Here is a 21305-nt window from a genome sequence, read left to right on the forward strand (position 1 = left end):
CGATTCTGATTCCTGGTCAACACCATATCAGTGGATCAGCATGGACAAAGGGTATAACAATTAAAAGAAAATTGTAAATGAATAATTTATTAAAATGAAGGAAAAGAACAAAGACAACAAGCCAAAGTGGTAAACCTAGGGAAAATCCAAACTCAAAAACTAAAACAACCATAAAAGGGAGAGGATACATAAAAATCAGAGGTAGGGCGGTGAAACAATCACTAAAAGAGAGAGGGATACAACAAAAATAGGGGGAAGAAACGTAACCAAAGATGATACAACAAAACTAAAGGGTGGGGGGCAATGAGGGGTAGATCCCAAGAAAGGCAAGATGTCAATTTCTGTTTAATTAACGGAAACAACATAATTGTGAAAGATTTTATTTTGAATCTCAAATGTAACAATATCTCATATTTGCTCAATAGTGTAAGATGACGTTGTCCATCTTCTTTTATTCCTTTTTCCACCAAATGTGATGAATCATTGCAAAGAAAGCCAACTTAATTACATAGATTATCACATGATGATTTTCCATTGGAAATTTTTGGTTCCACTTCTATTCTCCATGAAAAGGGAGGACAACCCTATGAAAAGGCTGGAACTTTCTAAGGATCCTTTCCAAATAATATTGGAAAAATGACAAGAAAAGAATAAGTGGCTAACATAGTCAATGGAATTCCAATAGAGACAGTAATTCGAGATTGAAAGTTTTTTATGGGATAAAAACTCCTAGGTAGGAAGAAAATTCGACAAGCTCTCCAAACAATAAGACAATGCTAAAGGATAGAAAAGCTAAACCAAATAACCTTGTACCAAGAGATTGCCTTTTAAAATGAGAACGAGTGTTTGGGTTGAAGGAAAATGATGATATCTTAATAAGGGTGTTAATTGGTTCGGTTGCGGTGTATACGGTGCAATTCAGTTTGGTTCATATTTATTTAGTTGAAATCAAAATTGCACCATTTACTAAACGGTTGCACTTTCTGAAACTGCAACCGTTTATTAACGATTTTTGGTTCCATGATTTTTAAACAGTGTCGATCTCACGGTTTTGATCTTTGTTTATTCCATACGGTTTCTAAACAGTTAGCAATCGGTTTGCTAGTTTATTCGCATGCTTACTAAAATTTGCTTTTGTTGATAAATGCTTCAATCTTATATCAAGTTAAATGAGACATTGAACAAGCAAGGATTTTACTATATAACTACATAATATGATTAAAGTATTGAATAGAGCGTTGGACAGCCTCTATGGTCTTTAATTCTTTCCTAAATTAAACCATTATGTTTTTTTAAAATAACCAAATATTTAATCATTATATGGGCTAATCGGATCAATTTTGATGGTTTAAATGGTTCGGTTTTCACAGTGTCAATTCGGTTTGAAATCAATGGGTTACACGGTTAAAAAATCGACCCAACCCATTTAACTAATCAGTCTTAAACTTGAAACCATAACCAAACTATTTACTAAATGGTTTTACGATAACGGTATAAATGGCTTGATTCGATTTCGATAAACGATTTTGATTTCAAATTCACATCCTTATTATATCTTAAGGTTTATCACCTCCTCAATAGCTTTAAAGAACGCATTAAGGCATTCCTTTAAAGCACTAACTTCTGAAAGCTTTAGTTAGGAAACAGGATAATGTTGCCCCGGTTCCGAACCTTAAATCCTATGGATTAGATTCTTTGCTTCCTCTTTCGCTAGAATAATTCTACTTAGACATTGGGCACAATTCAAGAATAAGCCGGATTAGGGACATAGGGTCTCCTTGTGAACACCTATTGATGGAGTTAGATGTCCCCACTCACCCGGTCACCCCATTAATAAAAAACAAATATTTCATTGACCAAATGCAAGACATGATACGGCCCGTGAATCCAGCGCATGGTGTACTGGTTGCAGCCTCTGTTGGTAGAGTAGAAGCCAGCCTTGTCACACGCATTCCCCCCCCCCCTTCCTATCATTCTCCCCCTCCCCTCGTGTGTGTGAGTAAAGTCCCCTTGGTAGTTCTATAGGATGTAAATAATAAAAAATATATATTTCTTCCAGATTTCTTCATTCTGCTCTATCAGAAGCCCTTTTCATGTCAAACTTGAGGGCAATAAAATGTTTTCTCCCTTTCATCCTCTCCTTTATATGTTATGCTCTATCAGAAGCATCGACACGACTTGATAGTCATCTTATTGAGTAAGGAATGTGAAATTTGAGTGTTTTCTGGGTGAGTTTTTTTGCCGCGATTTGAGTTTCTTGAGAAAGATCTCCATTGTAATTTTTCTTCAAACACAGTGAATAATCTTCTTCTTCACTCGAGGATATAGCACATCACATCAGTGTATGAACATCATTAAATCTCTGTGTTTGTTTTCTTTGTATTTATCAATGTTTGTTCTAGCATTACATGGGCCATAAATATGTTGTTGATATTCCCCTATATATCCAAAATGAAGGCTGATTGCATTGGAGAGATTACACGGGCCAAGACCTTGTTTAGTCTAGATGCTAAATCTTTGCTACCACCTTCACTACTACTCCATAGAATCTTATTGGCCGGAACTGGTTTACCATTTCGATCAGATTTCCCTACCTTCAGGATAAGACAAACCATTGTTTCTACAGTATTTTGGTAAAATATCTATAGAGAAAAATTCTGACACAAATGCATACGAATCTGATTGAATGATGTTCCAATATTAAGGCTGTGTTTGGTTGCCAAAATTTGTATTTTTTTATTGATTTAGGAAGCTCTCTTTGTGCTTGGTATGTCCTAAACCAAGATAAGATTTAGGGCCAGTTTGATAACGTTTCAAGAAACACGTTTCTGCCGTTTCTGTGTCCAAAAATGGCAGAAACGGAATAAAAAATGTTTGATAAAACTGTTTCGTTTCGCTTGTTTTCAGAAATAGAAATTGAAATTTCTACCTATTTATGGTTCAAGAAACGACCCAGGCGAGTTCCGCCATTTCTGGAAATGACTCGTGCCCATTCTTTCGCTGGTTACTATCGACTTCCAGAAATGAAAATTTATGTTTTTGTTGTTTCTTGAAACTGAAACAGCAAAAACGTTATCAAACGGGCCCTTAGTTTTTGAATTTCAAATTTTACATTGGAAATCTGAAATTTTCTTTTGATAAAAAAAAATAAAAAATAAAAATAAAATTCTTGCCAAAAACACAAAAAAACATGAGAAAATATAAAAAGTTTTATTTTATTTTCTTCTCTTCTAATAGTAACCAAACATACATACTTTTTTTTTATTTTTTCACCATTTCAATCCTTTTCTTTTCTAAATTCTTTTTTCTTTTCTTTTCTTTTCTTTTCTTCTCTTAGCTACCAAACATAGCCTAAAGGAAAAGAGAGAGAGACCTAGGAAGCGTTGGCATAGGCCAAGCTAGCTACCAGACAGCAAACATGATCCCTCAATAAAATTGTATGACATTTTATTGGAATGTGGTCACAATAATAGGAGGTTAAAATTTTCCTTTTAATACTATATATTGCCTTCATCATCATTTTGCTTTTATTGATACAAAGATGAGATTTTCATCTCTCCAACACCCTTCTTGTGCGTGACCCGTTGATGCAATGTGCATTTATTTTCTTAGTCTCATTTAAAAGATGATTAATTATAACCCTTATCTAATCCATGTACTGAGGTGGTACTGATTTTTGGGAAGGTATATACATCCACCAAACTAGGACAACAGCACTCAAACAGTAGGAAAGATGAAACACAATATAAGATCTACAGTATCAGACATGGCTCCCACCTTTAGTGATTGCTCATAAAACAGAGATCATTATGGAGATCTAGGTGACTCTTAGCCATTTAATCTGTGTGGCATTGTTGTATTGGATAAGGCAAGCTATGCACCCACCAAATTATGGCAACAAAGGCCCTTAAAAGAGAAATCAAGATCACCTTCAGAGATTTCTCATGCAATTAAAGATCATCATAAAGAAACGTGATGTCTGCAATGGTAAACATAAAATAGCCACATTTTACTTCTTAGAGTATTTGTTTATTGAGAAAAAGAATTCTATCGACTACGATTACGCGTAAGGAATACCCAATCGCAGCCCATGTAATTTTCCAAAGAACAATGAAAAGATGCCACAACCTCTGAAGATAGAGGTTATTGTGTCTAAGCATTTGATAGGCCTAACGTGCTGGGTTCCTCCTCCCTTTTTTATTATTTATAGTTTTCTTTTAATTCAAAATTATCCATCAATTAAATTTGAATAAAAGTACTTATAAATTCTAAATAATAACTCCTAATCTTCCCCCTACCCACTTATAACATTTCTCAATCACATAACATATAACTTATCCATAACTAAAATATAATTAATCACATAATAACTACTGGGCATGGTACACCCAGACCACCATGCCAAACCCTAAAGGAGGGATGGATGCAAAGTCTTGTACGTAACAAAACTATTATTAACCATTAATAGTAGGTATTGATTTTTCTAACCATATATGTTGTATGTACTAATGTTTCCGCTGAGTTTTGCCAATTTTGTAACAAAACAGGTAACATGCATATTTACTTTTAGAAAAATAAATAAATAAACACTTCTTAAATACTTAGGGACCAGACTAGGGACTAGTGAAGGTTGAGAAATTAAAGATATACAGTCCAAGATGTACTGTTTAAACTTTAAATTTTTTTTCTTTAATTAGAGTGAATAAATAAATATATTAAATTAGTTTACATTATGATTTTCTAAGAGGTATTCGGTGTTCCAATCAGTTCAACGAAGAAAATAAATAGAAACGTAATATATTCATGTATATGCTTGACATTGTATTAGGTTTACGATGATTCTTCAACCTACGTCTATGTTTGACGTGAGAATTTTCCCTCAAAAATTAATTCATTAAATGAGACCGTAAAGATCTTTATAACTAAAACCTAACTAGAATTGATGGGTGAGAGAGTATCATGAATGTACCTTATGTCGTGTTTTTCACTGTTTAATTTTCTGTGTTTAAACACCTTCCCATTAAGGACAAGACAACGGGGTTGGATCTGCAGATCTTAATAACAAACTCTACCTAAAAAGGAAAAATATACTTGACATATTATTAATGCCCTAAATATGTATATAGAACGGTGGAGGTACCCTGACCCTAGATGAATCTTAGTCAAGAGTAATACTTCTGCTACATTTTAATATCCCAAGATGCTACTGGCCGGGAATCATATTAACAAACAAGAAACTATACCTTTATTCAGTAGTTTGTCCCCTGGGAGGGGGGATGAATTACAAATTCAGAACCTCCCCCTCCCCCCTCTCAACCTCAACCATTTTTGAAAAAATTGGTATGTAAATAGTGGAGTGGGTTTCAACCTACGTCTATGTTTGACGTGAGAATTTTCCCTCAAAAATTAATTCATTAAATGAGACCGTAAAGATCTTTATAACTAAAACCTAACTAGAATTGATGGGTGAGAGAGTATCATGAATGTACCTTATGTCGTGTTTTTCACTGTTTAATTTTCTGTGTTTAAACACCTTCCCATTAAGGACAAGACAACGGGGTTGGATCTGCAGATCTTAATAACAAACTCTACCTAAAAAGGAAAAATATACTTGACATATTATTAATGCCCTAAATATGTATATAGAACGGTGGAGGTACCCTGACCCTAGATGAATCTTAGTCAAGAGTAATACTTTTGCTACATTTTAATGTCCCAAGATGCTACTGGCCGGGAATCATATTAACAAACAAGAAACTATACCTTTATTCAGTAGTTTGTCCCTTGGGAGGGGGGATGAATTACAAATTCAGAACCTCCCCCTCCCCCCTCTCAACCTCAACCATTTTTTAAAAAATTGGTATGTAAATAGTGGAGTGGGTAGCAGTATTAGCTTCTGGATCAGACAATCCGACATGATAATTAAGCTGTAAAATCCATTTTATTTTTAATTATATATATATATATATATAATTGAAAACTTTTCATAAGGCATATCTCTCATGATTTTTCCTTCTGTCAACTTGAAATTTTGGAATTCTTGCCCTTTTTCTTGTTCTCACAATATCCAATAGAGTATTTTTGCGATATGAAGGTCAGATATGCTTATCTACACTCACCGAATCCACCCACTTCGTCCATACTATTTTCAGGCTTTTTTCCCATTTTCATTTTTTTTTTTTTTTTTTTTTACTCTTGCAATGACTTTTGGTCGTTAGGATTTTTTTTTTTTTGGGGGGATGTGGGGCGGGGTTATGATTTGTCGAATTAGTTAAGAGATGTAATCTATGTTGTTGTTTCTAACTTATTTGCATGCAATCTGAAACTTTTTGTTAAAAAAAAAAAAAAGCTCCCATTTTGATTTTTACCCTTTTCTAAATTTTTTTTGAAGTTTTTATTTTTATTATTTTTCAATAAATACTGTCTTTGATCAATACCAAAAAAAATGCATTTTTTCATTTAACCCAATTCAGTCCGATCCGTATACTGTATTTTAAACCATGAACTCAACCCCCAAAAGAAATGGATTTAGCTATATATTTGTTATGGAAGTGAAGCAACGGTGATTTACGTTGTGATTAAACTCCTGGAAAAATTAATAACACCATTAACTCTCATTCTCTATTATTGAAAATCTGAAATACACTCTCTTCGCCATGAACAAAGAAACTGTTTACCAGAAGAAAAAAAAATCCTTTCAAAGTAATGGCTGGGCGAAAAATAATAATTCTCATTCACCGGTGGCTGTGAAGAGATGTGCTATCCTGCCATGATCATGGTTTTTTCAGCTCGAGAAGTGGTTGCACAATGACAAAAGGTATATAAAATTGTTGAAAGATTACATTTCATGAAAGGATCAGATCATTTATTATGGACGGAGTTTTTCTAAGGTCCACCATTTCATTCACCATAGTCAATCTCATCAATCATATACAATAGGTGGATAGAGAGGTGGAAAATGATGGGGTTCACATCTGGACTATCTCAAGAAAACCTTTATCCATTTATTATAAATATGTGAGAAAATACTATTGTGTTGATAGGGCCATAATTTTTTTTTTTAATCTACTATCTTAGTAAGCGTTGGCCAGCCTACTGGGTGCTAGTAGGGCGAATGGTCACCTACTCCTATACACACTAGTTGATCCATCCACTCATACATACATACGATAGGGTTCGATTCCACAGTCTCCCCCCTAATCCCATCACGGACTTATTTACCTAACCCACTATATTTGCTAACTTTAAAGTCAGGGTACTTAATTGGTAATTTCCCCTTCCTTCCTCTCTCCCTCCCCTTCTCCTTGTCAACCTTCCCCATCACAACCCACATCCGTCCTCTCTCTTGCCCCCTCACCACCCCCTGCAGACCACCTCCCCCGCCACTGGAGCCAGCAGCAACGGGTAGCTACACCCCCTGCCTCGTCCCTCTCCTTAGCCTTTCGCCTAGGAAGAGAAGACTAGCTGAACGGCGGCGTTGCATCTCTTGTGTACCTCTATAATAATAATAAAAAAAAAAAAAAAAAAAAAAAAAAAAAAAAAAAAAAAAAAAAAAAGTTTACAAGTGGCTACTCAAGAACGTATTGCAACAGAAGCTACAAATTTAATGGTGGTAGTATTGCAAAAAATCCCTCGCACCGTCGAACTGCCCTCCTATCGCGATCTCTCTTTCTGTCCTATTCCTCTTCCACCAGCATAACTGTACAAAAGCTTAATGGGGTCGACCACATGAATCTAGAGTCTCAGTCCAAACAAAGTAGGTAAAAGCTGAGGCCTTAACAAAAAAATTGGGTGAAAAAAATTGAAGAATGCAAGATGGATGCATAATAGCGAAGCTCAAGAAACCCAGTTTCATGTTTCACATCTGACAAGCACCGAGCAAAGCTCCCCAAACTGGTGCTGTGGGTTCCGTTGTCATATCTTATATGAACATTTTGGCTCATCAATTGTCACAAAGTTTTCAAATCTGTAGTCTAGCATGTATATTTTTGTCAATTCAAAATAGTAGTCCTTCATTCAATAGTTCACCATGGCTTTAACCAGTAAGGGCACATAGAGAAATGTCATCTCTTTGGGTTTGACACTAAAGAATAACAAAGATGTCTGAAAGCGGGAGAGCAGAGGAAAATAAACAAAACTGTAGATTCCTTCTGTTGAAAGGGTTAATAAGAATTTGAAAACCCATTCTCAGAAATGTGTTTTTAATCTGCTTCTTTAAATCGATTTCTTCAATCGCCATTAATGGACGTTCTACGAGCTCTACAGAATCACGCAACTTGCATAGCACTAGCCTCCCTCTCTCTTCTTTGCATCTGGCCATTGGAACACTCCCCATGTACAGTAGCAACGTCTTGAGGAGCAGCCAAAGAGAGTTTATTTTTAATTTATTTTAATTTTAGGAAATTACAATCCTTTCCCTTGTACTTTGCCTAAATATCACTCACCTCCCCATAATTGTAATTTAACACTCGACCCTAATGTTTCCAGATTCTAACTACCGTCCCCAGACCGTGAGTTACCACGGCTGAATGATGACCTCAGACTTACCTATTCATTATAATACCCATATTGCAAGATCACCCTCCGTTATGTATTAAGTGACGACCAAGACCTCATCTTCTTCATTTGAACTACGGCTATTATTAAACCTAACTTAAAACACACTCCATTGAAGAACTCTCATCATTGAACTTCACTACGAAGCTGGTTGAAGATAGAACTCTCACGTTGAACCTCACTGAACCCCTCTCCTCACCATCGTAAATCAGCGAAGTGGTACACCAAATGAAGGTAGACTAAGGATGTATTAGGTTACATAATTCATTGGAGTTTTATTTTAGATTTGGCAATGAGTCTATAGAGAGTGTTTCTGTTGAATCGTATTTATTTTTAAGATTTTATGGAAAAAGGTTTGGTTACCCATCCTGATTTTTGTGATTCTGCTAAATCACGACTTAACATGGACTATTTATATGAGGGCTATGATTATGTGTGTCAAATATTAGTTTTGCTATTTACCTTATTTCTTAGATGAATCACATTTAATTGTACAAATGAATTAGTATATCTATGTAGAACCAACTCAAAAAACAACCAAACAATAAAATATATATATATATATATATATATATTCACTAGAAAGACTTTCTAACAAATTATGTAACCAAACACATCTATGGTAAGGTATTCCCCTTGATTCCATTAAAACCCAATTAATTAATCATAAAGGGAAAGACTCCCTGTCTGCTACGATGCAATTACAGTATTACATCACATTCACCATCCTATGAATGCAGAGGAGGAATATTGAAAAAGAGCCAGATCACTATGAACAGGAAATGAATTGACTAATAACAGAAAATTTGAAAAAAGAACCATAACTCCTTTATTCAGAACGAACAATGATCTCCAACTCCAGAAAGAGAGTCTCAAGGAACACAAAAACAAAAAAGGAACTAAAGCATACATCAATTTGCCTTTTCTCTGAAATAAGAAAATCAGAAAACTTGAACAAGATCATAAACCCTACAATGATGAGCTGTACATTATTGGTGTATGATGTCTTGTACGTCTCGACAAGTAGAATGACGGTCCCACTAATCAGTTAGCTGGCAGTGGGGATTGCAAGGGAGCAAGAGGTCCCCCTTGCATAACAAGGTGTAGGGGCCAGTCTTGCTCAAATTTTTTATTTTAGGACCGATTTGTACTTTCTAGATTAAAGTTTTTCATTATATATTTGTAGCAATGTGTGACAAGCGTTGTAACCTTATTTTCCATTGATAGTAAACTTCGTAAATCTATATACATTGTTTATTTTTGTTTTTCCATTATCTCCTCCTCTTCGTTGCATTTCTATACAAATCAAAAGTAGAGCCTATCTAGAGATGGGACCACTACTGCCATTTCCTACTTTGCGAAACCCGAATTTCGTGACACGGGTACCAGCACAAAAAGAATCAGCGCAGCCACTCCAGTAGGTGATCCCATCGACGCCGCAGACGGGATTGGTGGTTCAAAAGCAATTTACAAGGCAGGTGAAAGGCTGGGACGTTTCGGCGTAGAGATCAACGGTGGTTTCAGAAAGCCAGAGAAAATGTGACAATGAATCGGAATGGGAACGGATGGGAACAAGGAGGAGGCATGAGAAAAGGAGACAAAAGTTGGGCATGGTTCAGGCGAGCTTAGCTTCTGAATAGAAGCTCGCCTTTCACCTTGCAGAGGAAGATTGTTGGGAAACCCTAAAACTTGAATCTTGAAAGTTGAAACCTAAAACCAGTGGAGAGAGTGAGAGAGAAAGGAAGGGTAAATTTGTATTTTCACTTTCATATCTAACATTGTTACGGATCATTAGGACGCCTGTTAGGATTTAAAAACCTTAGGGGAAGGTGCTGTTATGTTTTAAACATGATATTTAGGTAAAGTGGGAGGGGAGTGTAAACCTCCCCCCACCCCCCACACACACAGTGATTGGCATGGGTACTTCAGATTTTTCTTCTTTTCAGTTGATTAGGTACAGCAAATTTCTTGAAATAATGGGATTCCAATCATTAAATGTTTGTTGGTTTAGAATTTCAAAATTTTCCAACCAGTTTAACTGAATTTTCGATAAAGTTTGGACCCCTCATAATTTGGAAGTTTGCTTTTCTTCCACTTTACATGGTCCGTTCATTGTTAGCAAAAACATGTTTTAAACTCCGTTTTAAATACGTTTTTATTTTTTTCGTTTAAAACACGTTTTTCTGTATATTTTCTAAAGATACAGGAAAAAACTACAAATGGCAAGCACTCCCATTCTAAACACGTTTAAAACTCATTTAAACGTATTATTTTTTTTACTAAAGACTTGACTTGTTGAACATAATGTCTACTTAATTGATCATATCTCTCACTCCCATACTTTAATCATCTTGATTCCTTCTCCAAATTGAAGCTAACTTAGTGGCCTATATTTCTCATGGTATCACCGTCAACTCAATATCAGTGTGTGGACTATATTGATAACAATGAACAACATCATAGTCAAGTCATATTGCTCGATAAGACTTTGGACATGTGTGGTCTATGAATTTGGAATTGATATTTGATGAAATTCAATTATATGTTTTAGCACTTATAATGAGACATGGGATATATGTGCATCAATGTTAGATATTGTATAGATGTAGATATTCATGTAATAATTGCTTTATTTAAATGAATTAACTGCTGTTTTTTTTGTCCCATTTATTTAAAATATACACGTTTAAAAACTTGTACTGTCTATTTTATGTTTTTTACCGTTCTCTGTTTTTTTGACCGTTTATTTGACTGCATCATTCAAAATCTTTTACCATGTAAAACCTATAACATCTATTTTTGTTTTTTGTTTTTTTTTTATCGTTCCCATTTTTACTAATTATGTTTGGGAATGCAAACCTTTCTTCCAATTAAAAACACATTAAAAATGATAAAGAGCATAGAGTCTCACGTAAGACTTCCTTTTCTGAGTCATTGTCCTCAGATGTATATAATAACTCAACATTGGCTAGGATAGCCAAATCAATAACCCAACAATGGATGTAATCAAGAATTGCTAAGGAGTTACGGGGAAAACATAGGAAATTGCACTGATGGCAAGCTAACCATACAAAGTAACAAGTTATAGCAACAATAACAAATATAGAATGCTTCTCAACTCTATTGATCGAATTATCATGAAGAAAGGAATCAAAGAGATGCAGAGCAGAAGAAGCTTGAAATGTTTCAGTACGTTTACCTAATGACTCTGTAGCCCAAATACGGTTAGAAAAATGATACGATGAAAAAATAATTTGCCAATAAGCTTCAACTTCCAAGTAACAAAACCACATGGGTGTGGTGATGGTGATGTGGTCTAATAAAAAGAAAGAATATATTTCACAATGGTTAAGACATTAAGTTGTACTATCACAACAATGCAACATATTAGTTATAGGTTCAAAACTTGAAAACAAACTCCTACGATATAAGAGGTGTAAGGTTGTGTACATTTACCCCTCCCAAACTTTACAGTAGCAGGAGCTTGTGCACTGGGTTGCTTCCTCAGAACATAAAATGAAAGCACTGTCCCTCAAATTTGAGAGGAAGAAAGAGCTCCTTGATGGTAGTAAATTGCATAAAAATCAAAATATTTGATCTGGATAAACCATAAAGAGCTCATCAACTATTTATAAATTTTAATTTATATTAAATAAAAATAAGGCAATAAAGGCAAATCATACAAAACACCTGCAAAAATAAAAACGCATCGACAAATAGAAATGTAAATTATACCAATGAGAGCTCGGAACGGTTCCTTATTCAAAAGCAGCTTAAAATTGTAACACACAAAGTTGTCACACCAAAGCAGAATAATAGTAGCAGCATAAGAAGAAAAGGACCACTGGAAAAGAATAAGCAGCAGCTTCCACACAGATATACGATCAAATGATTGGTAGGGAAACCCATCATATGAAAGAACTGATTCCAATTTCAAAATAGTTGCTACCATCTCATTCAGCCCTCGTAGTTATCTTCGAGTCCCTCCTCATATTCACCTTCCTCATCATCCTCAGCAGTGGCATCCTGGTACTGCTGGTATTCTGACACTAAATCATTCATGTTGCTCTCTGCCTCTGTGAACTCCATCTCATCCATTCCTTCCCCAGTGTACCAGTGCAAGAAAGCCTTGCGCCGGAACATCGCAGTGAATTGCTCACTCACCCTCCTGAACATCTCCTGAATTGAAGTTGAGTTCCCAATAAAAGTAGACGCCATCTTTAGCCCTGTTGGGGGGATGTCACACACACTCGACTTCACATTGTTGGGGATCCACTCCACAAAATACGACGAGTTCTTATTCTGCACATTAATCATCTGCTCATCAACTTCCTTGGTGCTCATCTTTCCCCTGAACATGGCGGAGGCAGTCAGGTAGCGTCCATGTCGAGGGTCTGCTGCACACATCATGTTCTTTGCATCCCACATTTGCTGGGTCAGCTCTGGTACAGTTAGAGAGATGTAGTGCTGCGACCCACGGGAGGTGAGTGGAGAAAACCCCACCATGAAGAAGTGTAGACGTGGGAATGGAATAAGGTTTACCGCCAGTTTCCTCAAGTCTGAGTTCAACTGACCTGGGAACCTCAGACAGCATGTCACACCACTCATAGTGGCTGAAATCAAGTGGTTCAGGTCTCCAACTGCAAACAAGAAAGTACATTAAGGCCATTAAGTGTGGAAGTCAATTTCAGTGTGGTGCTGTTTAGATAAGCAACCGATTATGATACGAAACTTACAGCTTGGAGTGCTGAGCTTCAGGGTCCTAAAGCAGATGTCATAGAGTGCTTCATTATCTAGGACCATGCATTCATCTGCATTCTCCACCAATTGATGCACAGACAGGGTGGCATTGTAGGGCTCCACGACTGTGTCAGAGACCTTTGGAGAGGGGAAGACCGAGAATGTAAGCATCATCCTATCAGGGTACTCCTCCCTGATCTTCGATATCAGGAGGGTTCCCATCCCAGACCCTGTGCCTCCTCCAAGGGAATGACATACCTGAAAACCTGGCCAAAAGAAGCCACGGATACGGGAAGTGAGATTAGCAAACCAGCAGTAATTAACAAATATTATTTATTAGTCACCACCCCGAACAAAGCAATAAAACTTTGTCTATGCCCAAAATTTATAGGCAAACCAACAAACAAACCTCTGACCAAATGCTCAAAACAAGACTTCTGCACAAGGCCTTCATACTCTCCAAACAGTAACAAATTGGGAGTGCACTGAACGTTTCATTAAGCCCAATTTTAGTAAAGAAACTGTTCATGTTGACCTCTCTTCTTAGTCCACCAAAAAATATGACTTCTACAAGAGCTGGACCAAGAGTGGTCTAGTCACTAGTCTGTCTGGTCCAATTTTTTGCATGCATCAAAGGACTATGTTTATCAATTCATATATGGTCATGATAAAATATACCTTTATAAGTTCTACCATATAAATTTTCAATGTTAATCCTTCTGTAGAGATTGTCCAACCTACCCACCTTGCTCTGTAATGATAGCTTCCTTTACCCTAGTTTTCATGCTAAAAGGTCAAATTGCTGAAAAAAAAGGATGGGATCATCTGAGATAACGATTTCCCATTTTTCTTCAAAAACAGAAAAACAATTTGTGGCTCTTATGAATTATGTATTTCATTTTTTGTTACCTTTGAAAAACATATAAAAAAAACCACCAAAATTGTGGCGTTCTTGAATTATGTATTTCTCTTTTTATAACCTTCGAAAAATCTTTTGAAAACCCAACCCAGCTTGAAAAATCATTTATCCCCGGTTCAAGCCCAACGCATTCCAATTTTGGGCTGGGATGTTAGAACCTGAACCATACCAAGTGCCTGCTCAAAATGGCCAGACTTGGCTTGAAAGGGACAGAGAGAGAAATGTGGACTGAAGATGAGTAAGAGGGGTGGTCAATGTGACATGTGACATGTGAGAGGTTTGGGGAGAGGAAGATAAGAAAAGGTTGGAGTGGGGTCTTATATTTTTAAAGTTAAATGACATAGTTATCCCATTATTTTCCATGGGAAATATTGCATTCCTTGAAACTTTAGTGTAAAAATAATAAAACTGGGTTGAAAACCCTTCTCTGTTTTAAAAAATAATAACACTATTTGTTTTTAAAAGCGAAAATTTTGTTATCAAAAATCACAAAAAACAGTTTTCTGAAACGTTATCAAACAGACCCAAAGATGTTGATGCTGTGAGATGCTATGCTTTGGTTCACTATCAGAATAACACAGCATTATTTAGCTATAAATCCATGACTATTAAAAGTACAGTGGGATGACTCTCGCTAGGATCACATACACACACAAAAACACACACACATAGGCCCTGCTAGTTGTAGTGGACCTCAACAATATCTTGAAAATATTCACGCATTTTACAACTGAATGACTAGCACAGAAAAATTTGTTCGAAAAAAGGTTATTAGGGATGACAAACCTATAAGTAACATTGTGAAATCATATGAACTCCATGAATGATGATCCGTTGGGTTAATCGTCATCTTCAAAGGACCAAAGATCAATGTAAGATGAGAAGCTACTCGAAGAGTTGGGATATTGTAATCTGAGATTACTTGCATGGTTTCAGCATAGCATTCTGTTACAACAGGCAGATCTCTTCCCCCCCCCCCCCTCAAGACTAGGAGGAGAACACAATACACAATAATATGGATGGCTCTAAGTACTACAGGAAGATGCAATGAAAGGCATAAGGAGAACAAGAAGCACAAAAGAAATACAAATCAAAACAGAGGAAGAGAAAAGACGAGGCGTAATGATCCTTAGTACCAGATCCAGATGTTCAAGGAGCAAATAATTGGAACTCTAACAGAAATACTTAGAAATAGAAACAATACTTCAAATATTGTGCATCAAGGTTCCAACAATTTCAGACAGAATCACATTATGTTTATGAATTTGCAACAAGAGGACTTCACATAAAGGTGGAAACCAAGGAAAAGAATGAGATCGAAACAGAAATCACATTAGTCTCAGCCATCCATCAGAACATCATATACAAAGCCGAGAAGTTTCATCCCTGCAATTAGACTCAAGATCACAACTAAGCAAATCATGAAGAATAAATACATAACGACACAGCATTGATCTCCCTCAAAATGGTCGAACTTGGTTAAGATTTCGGAGAAAGCGCATCCTCTGTGAAATCTGTAGAAACTTCTAAAATATAATATCGGAATTGAGGTCAATCCTCTAAATTCCAGTATTTCGATGAAGAAAAACAAATCAAAACGTACACCAGCAGATCTCATATTCCACTCCAAACTTTAGATAAATCGCAATCTGGATCAGAGGCTCCGTAAGATAAAAGAATGCAAATTTGAAAGATCTCTCATCCAACACAAAGTTCATTTACAGAAGAAAGAATCAAAACAAAACCACGAAATGTCACTTAAATGAAACAGATAAGAATGATATTGAAGCTGATACCTTGCAAACAATCACAGTTTTCAGCCTCTTTACGAACAACATCAAGAACAGAATCGATCAACTCCGCTCCTTCAGTGTAATGTCCCTTGGCCCAGTTATTTCCGGCACCAGATTGTCCGAAGACGAAATTATCGGGGCGGAAGATCTGACCATAAGGTCCAGATCTGATGCTATCCATAGTGCCGGGCTCCAGATCCATAAGAACAGCCCTAGGAACGTATCTCCCACCAGAAGCCTCATTGTAGTAGACATTGATCCTCTCGAGTTGCAGATCCGACAATCCGCCATTGAATCTACCAGTGGGATCGACGCCATGTTCGTCACAGATCACTTCCCAGAACTTGGCTCCGATCTGGTTCCCACATTGTCCACCTTGAACGTGAAGGATTTCTCTCATGATCTCTCGATTTTCTTCACTCTCGAGGAATTTTTGCTAGGGCTCTGGCTTTTCAGATTTAGCTTTGGGGTCTGGAGAGGCCGGGGCCGGAAGGGTTCTTCCGACCTTTTTCTTTGCGAGCAATTCCGAAGACAGTTGGCAAAGCTATAAATAGGCGGTGTGGAGAGACACATTAAAGATTCGGCAATAATTGAGCGACGGGACATTTTCGAACAAACAGTAACGCACGGTTCAAAGAGACCGATTCTGATCCGGATCGGCAATAATCGATCCGAATCAGCAGGAATTGGCGTGAACCCAAGTCAAATCGGTGATTGAATCGGAAGTGGTTTTTTTTTTTGTTAAGAAAGCGGTCTCTATTCAAACCATGGTTTAAGTAATCGATCTCGATATTGATATCAATATCTGTATTTGTATCTGTATTTTATCGGTATCAGTTAATATTAATACAATATCAACCTGGATTAGACGGTAACGTTTATCCCATTAGTGTAAACGATATCAACATGGATCCGCCTAGACCATTCCCTTTCGCAGGCCCCATCTAAGTCCACTGGCAGTGACCTATTAATGTCAAGCCCACCCTCACCCAATTGTGCCTTACCCTCCCTCTTCTGTAGACACCCCTAAGTTCAACTTCAAGATATAAGTATTTGAGCATTTTAAGCCCAACTCTGGCTAGCCCAGCCTAATCCAGTTCTATTCGTAACTAGCATGTTTCTAAATTTTTGGAGCTTCTTTCAAGATAGAATTTTTAGGAGACCCAATCATGAGAAATTAAGATCCTTTGTTCAATTGGTTTTATATTCTATCCTTCATATTGGATGTCTTGTTTCGCTCTTCCTCAAAAAATTTGCCACAAGATTGATTCTATTTTTTCTAGACTCTGGAATGGCTCCAATGCCGGTTGAAAAAAGGCTCATCTTATATCCTAAAAAAGAGTTTGCTCCCCTATCAAATATCATAGTCTCCATGATGCTTATACTCACAATAAAGCTCTTCTTTTAAAATTAGGCTGGTGGCTGTTTAATGAAAGGGATTCTCTATGGATGAAAACCATTAGGACAAAATATTTCCATAATTCATCTGTATTTGACCCTGCGACTTTGAAAAAGAGAGGATCATGGATCTAGAATAGTATTTTCTCAATTCTTCCTACGCTTAAAAGCATGGTTTCTATTAAATTGGTTTCTCTTAGTGTGATCTTTGGATTCCAACCCTCCTTAATAATTCCATTCTCTTATCCTCACTGATTTCGTGATAAAAATTTACAGTTAACAGGATGAGTTTTGAAAATTGTTGGAATGAAATTTCCCTAAATAACTTTATTCACTAATCCGTTATGCATGAAGTTCAAAAAATCTCCTTTTTCATCTGGAACTGATGTTTGGTTTTATTCCATTTTACAAAATGGTGGTTTTCTCTACTAAAGGTGTTGCTCATTTCATCACTGGAGTTCACAATGCCCCTATGCTACGTAATTCAACAAATTCTATTACATCACTTCCTCCACATTGGTGGACCTTTTTCTAGAAATTATACATCCATCCTAAATTTAAATTTTTCTTGCGGCGGATGTTGCTCAATAGCATTCTGGTTAGGAAGGTAATTGGTAATTGGTTACCGATTGACACTTCTTGTGCTTTTTTTCTTGACAGGAAATCGAATTAATTTTTCATCTTTTATTTCTCTGTGAGTTTTCTGACATGATTTGGGCAAGTGGTCCTCTTGGTCTAAGGCCCAAGTTGGTTCAAGCACATTCTCTTATTGATTTTGTAAAATATTTCTATTCTTGTGTGGATTTGATTAAATCAAACAGGAGTTGGATGTTCAGTATCACGGCAGTAACAGTTTGTTTCTTATGGTGTTCCTTATGGTGGCATAGAAATATCATTATCAAACAAAATACTGACCCGATCCTATGTTAGTTCTTAATAATATTTTACGTTGGAGTTCGGAGTCAAATTTGCTTCCCAATACTAACACTTTCGGTGTTGTCTTATTTTTAGCAGATGATCCCGAAAACAGTATAATTCAATACTTGTACTTGCCTCTTCCTTTTTTGCCATATCACATAATAGTATGTATTAGTATAGCTAACGTTTTGGACATAGAGTCAAGCTGGATTTGTAAAATTCTATCTCAAGGCAAATTTCAGACTATCAAGTTGGGGTTACTTCTATAACATCGGTGGAGGAAATTGAAACCTTGGGTGTTTTGCAGGGATTAAAATTGGTTAAAGCTAGGGTTGGAATATCACTGAAGTCTAAGTTTCCACAAAAAACACTCTTCAACTTATTTCAAATCCTATGAGAAACAGTTGGCCTTTGTTTACTATTGGGACTTTTTGAAAAATTTATTCTAAGTTTGGCTGTATTAATTTTTTTTATAAAGATAAATTTGAAACAGGTCCTATGCTTTATCTATGGAAGTTGGGAACAAATATTAGTTTAGGACGTACTTTAGTTCTATAGGATAATGATACAATGTCTTGACATTTGAATTATCTAATATATTTCTTTGTTTTTGACAAAAAAAACAACACACACATATTTTATATTCTGCTCAATGTATTTTTTGTATTACTCTAGCATTATCCGAGTTATAATTTGCATTTATGCAAAGACGTATGCTTCCTAGCATTATTCGTATTACTTAACAAATTGAAATATTTACTCGAAAGATCATTAAATCAAATATTAATTTAAACAATATAATATAAAGTAAAGCTAGATAAGTAAACACAATTTATGAGCAAATTTTAGATTATTATTAATAAAAGATTATTTACGGTGGCACTTGGATTTCTACATATTTATACTTTTTTTTTTTTGGTAGATTTACATATTTATACTTGATTATTAATGTACTAGAGGCTATTCATTGTTTGTAGTTCTTTCAGATTTTTCTTACTAGAAAATGTTAATTATCATATAAAATATAAAATATAAGGACCAAAAAATAAAACAAAGAGAAAAAAAAGGTTGCTAACCTGCATGGAGCCTATATATGCCCGAACACAAGAGAAGTGATATGACCCTCATAAAATGAAAAATCTCATTCTTATTGGATGCCCTAGCATAAGCTCTCATTCCCCCCCCCCCACATTGGTGCAAGAGCCACATAATGATCCCCATCCCTTAAGTAAAATACTAATAGTTACATTACTAATCTCATAACTCACAATTTATGTCCTTCTTAGAAATTTGCTAAAATTGAAAAAACTAATCTACTAGATGATAAAACGTCCTTGATAGCATGGTCAATACAATTATTGTATTTTGAACTACAATCAGCTCGATTAGTAAGTTAATGCCTAGAACCTCGAAGCAATGAAGTCATATTTTGCGACATATCAATCTAATTACCATGGCAGTTCGCAGGTTAGACTGTTGGAGTTGGAAGCATTGTTCTCCTTTCAAATGCATGATATGCTTAATACCCCATAGGCTCCATGGAAAGCTAGGAAAATGAAATTGATTTATAAAGTAAAAGGAAAAATTTTGTAATACATTAGACTCTTGCCATATTTTATATTTATATTTTTAGATTATGAACTCTATTTTTATTTTCAAATCAAAGGAAATTAAAAAAAAAATGTAATAATGTAATAATTGTAGTTTAAATTTGAATTTTGAATTACACAATTATGTTAAATAATAATTACAAAATTTCCATTTTAATATTAATTTAATTTCACTTTCTTTCTTTTTATCTCCCTTACACTCTCCACTTCCCACTACCAGTGGGTCCAGTACTCACTTATCCATAACTCCGTCAAAGGAAATGTCCAACTCCACACGGGCACCCACGGAAAAAAGTGAGGCAATCTCCGTATCTACAGGATTACAACTCAAAAAATTCCTTGTTTTTAGCGAAAACAACTCATAAACCTCTGGAATGTATAAGTGTAACTCTAGAGCTTTAGGGTTACACGTGTACGGCAGATCATCCACCGTTTATCAGTCTTCGATCTTACACGAATAAATTAATAAATTAACAAATGGATTAATGGCTAATTTCTAATTTCCATTTTCACAGTTAACCATGTACCCGAGTCAAATTCTAACTATGATTACCATTCCACCATCGTCATTGACACGTGTTCAGTTCAACGGCCAAGATTAATTCGAGAAATATATATAAGAAGCTCCAAGTCCAGAACGATGAGTCACCCTAGTGTGTTTTCTTGGCTTTTTTGTCGAAAATGGCCATTGTAGTGAGAAATAATCCCCGGGTGTTTTTCGACATTTCAATCGGCGACACTCCTGTTGGCCGCATAGTGTTCGAACTCTATGCCGACGTAACACCTATTACGGCCGAAAACTTCCGTGCTTTGTGTACAGGAGAGAAAGAAGACGAAAGCGGCAAGCCCTTACACTATAAGGGTTCGACGTTCCATCGTGTGATCCCTCGTTTCATGTGTCAAGGTGGAGATTTCACCGCCGGAAATGGTACCGGCGGTGAGTCGATTTACGGTTATAAATTCCCCGACGAGAACTACGTGAGGAAGCATACAGGACCTGGTATACTGTCCATGGCTAGTTCTGAACCGAATTTGAATGGATCTCAGTTCTTCATTTGTTTTGCTAAGACTCAGTGGCTTGATGGGAAGCATGTGGTGTTCGGACATGTTACTCAGGGTATTGAAGTGCTTACGTTGATCGAGGAAGTCGGTTCCAGGAGTGGTAGGACTTCCAAGCCTGTTGTGATAGTTGATTGTGGTCAGATTCCCCAAGAAAATAATGAATAGTCTCTTGGATCTTCCTTGTTATAACATCGTCTTCTGTAGATCTATAGTGAAGTTTATGTTCTTGTGTTTAGCTTATTCTCTTTCTTGTTGTTATGGGACAAGATGATGGTTATATTTTGAGATCTAGAGAGAATTTTCCTTCTA

The 21305-nt window shown here is 36.1% G+C and overlaps 2 protein-coding genes across 2 annotated transcripts; one reads left to right on the plus strand and one right to left on the minus strand.

Annotated features, from left to right (window-relative positions):
* Window positions 1–12247: 12247 nt before the first annotated feature.
* On the minus strand, window positions 12248–16539 carry LOC122073702 (tubulin beta chain-like). Its single transcript, XM_042638326.1, has 3 exons — window positions 16012–16539; window positions 13293–13562; window positions 12248–13196 (listed from the first exon to the last, which is right to left on the minus strand). Exons 1-3 carry the CDS (start codon window positions 16406–16408, stop codon window positions 12514–12516), a joined length of 1350 nt encoding a protein of 449 aa, XP_042494260.1. The 5' UTR covers window positions 16409–16539; the 3' UTR covers window positions 12248–12513.
* Window positions 16540–20597: 4058 nt separating this feature from the next.
* LOC122074678 (peptidyl-prolyl cis-trans isomerase-like) lies at window positions 20598–21305 on the plus strand. The gene has a single exon (XM_042639618.1). The coding sequence runs from the start codon at window positions 20616–20618 to the stop codon at window positions 21159–21161; it is 546 nt and encodes a 181-aa protein (XP_042495552.1). The 5' UTR covers window positions 20598–20615; the 3' UTR covers window positions 21162–21305.

Source organism: Macadamia integrifolia, chromosome 3, assembly GCF_013358625.1.
Source record: "Macadamia integrifolia cultivar HAES 741 chromosome 3, SCU_Mint_v3, whole genome shotgun sequence".
NCBI classification, from domain to species: domain Eukaryota; kingdom Viridiplantae; phylum Streptophyta; class Magnoliopsida; order Proteales; family Proteaceae; genus Macadamia; species Macadamia integrifolia.

Coding starts and splice junctions, on each gene's coding strand:
- LOC122073702 (XM_042638326.1), bottom strand. CDS start 16,408: ATGAGAGAAATCCTTCACGTTCAAGGTGGACAATGTGGGAACCAGATC. Junction 13,563..16,011: donor AAACTGTGATTGTTTGCAAG/GTATCAGCTTCA, acceptor TCTTTTGGCCAG/GTTTTCAGGTATGTCATTCC. Junction 13,197..13,292: donor GAAGCTCAGCACTCCAAGCT/GTAAGTTTCGTA, acceptor TCTTGTTTGCAG/TTGGAGACCTGAACCACTTG.
- LOC122074678 (XM_042639618.1), top strand. CDS start 20,616: ATGGCCATTGTAGTGAGAAATAATCCCCGGGTGTTTTTCGACATTTCA.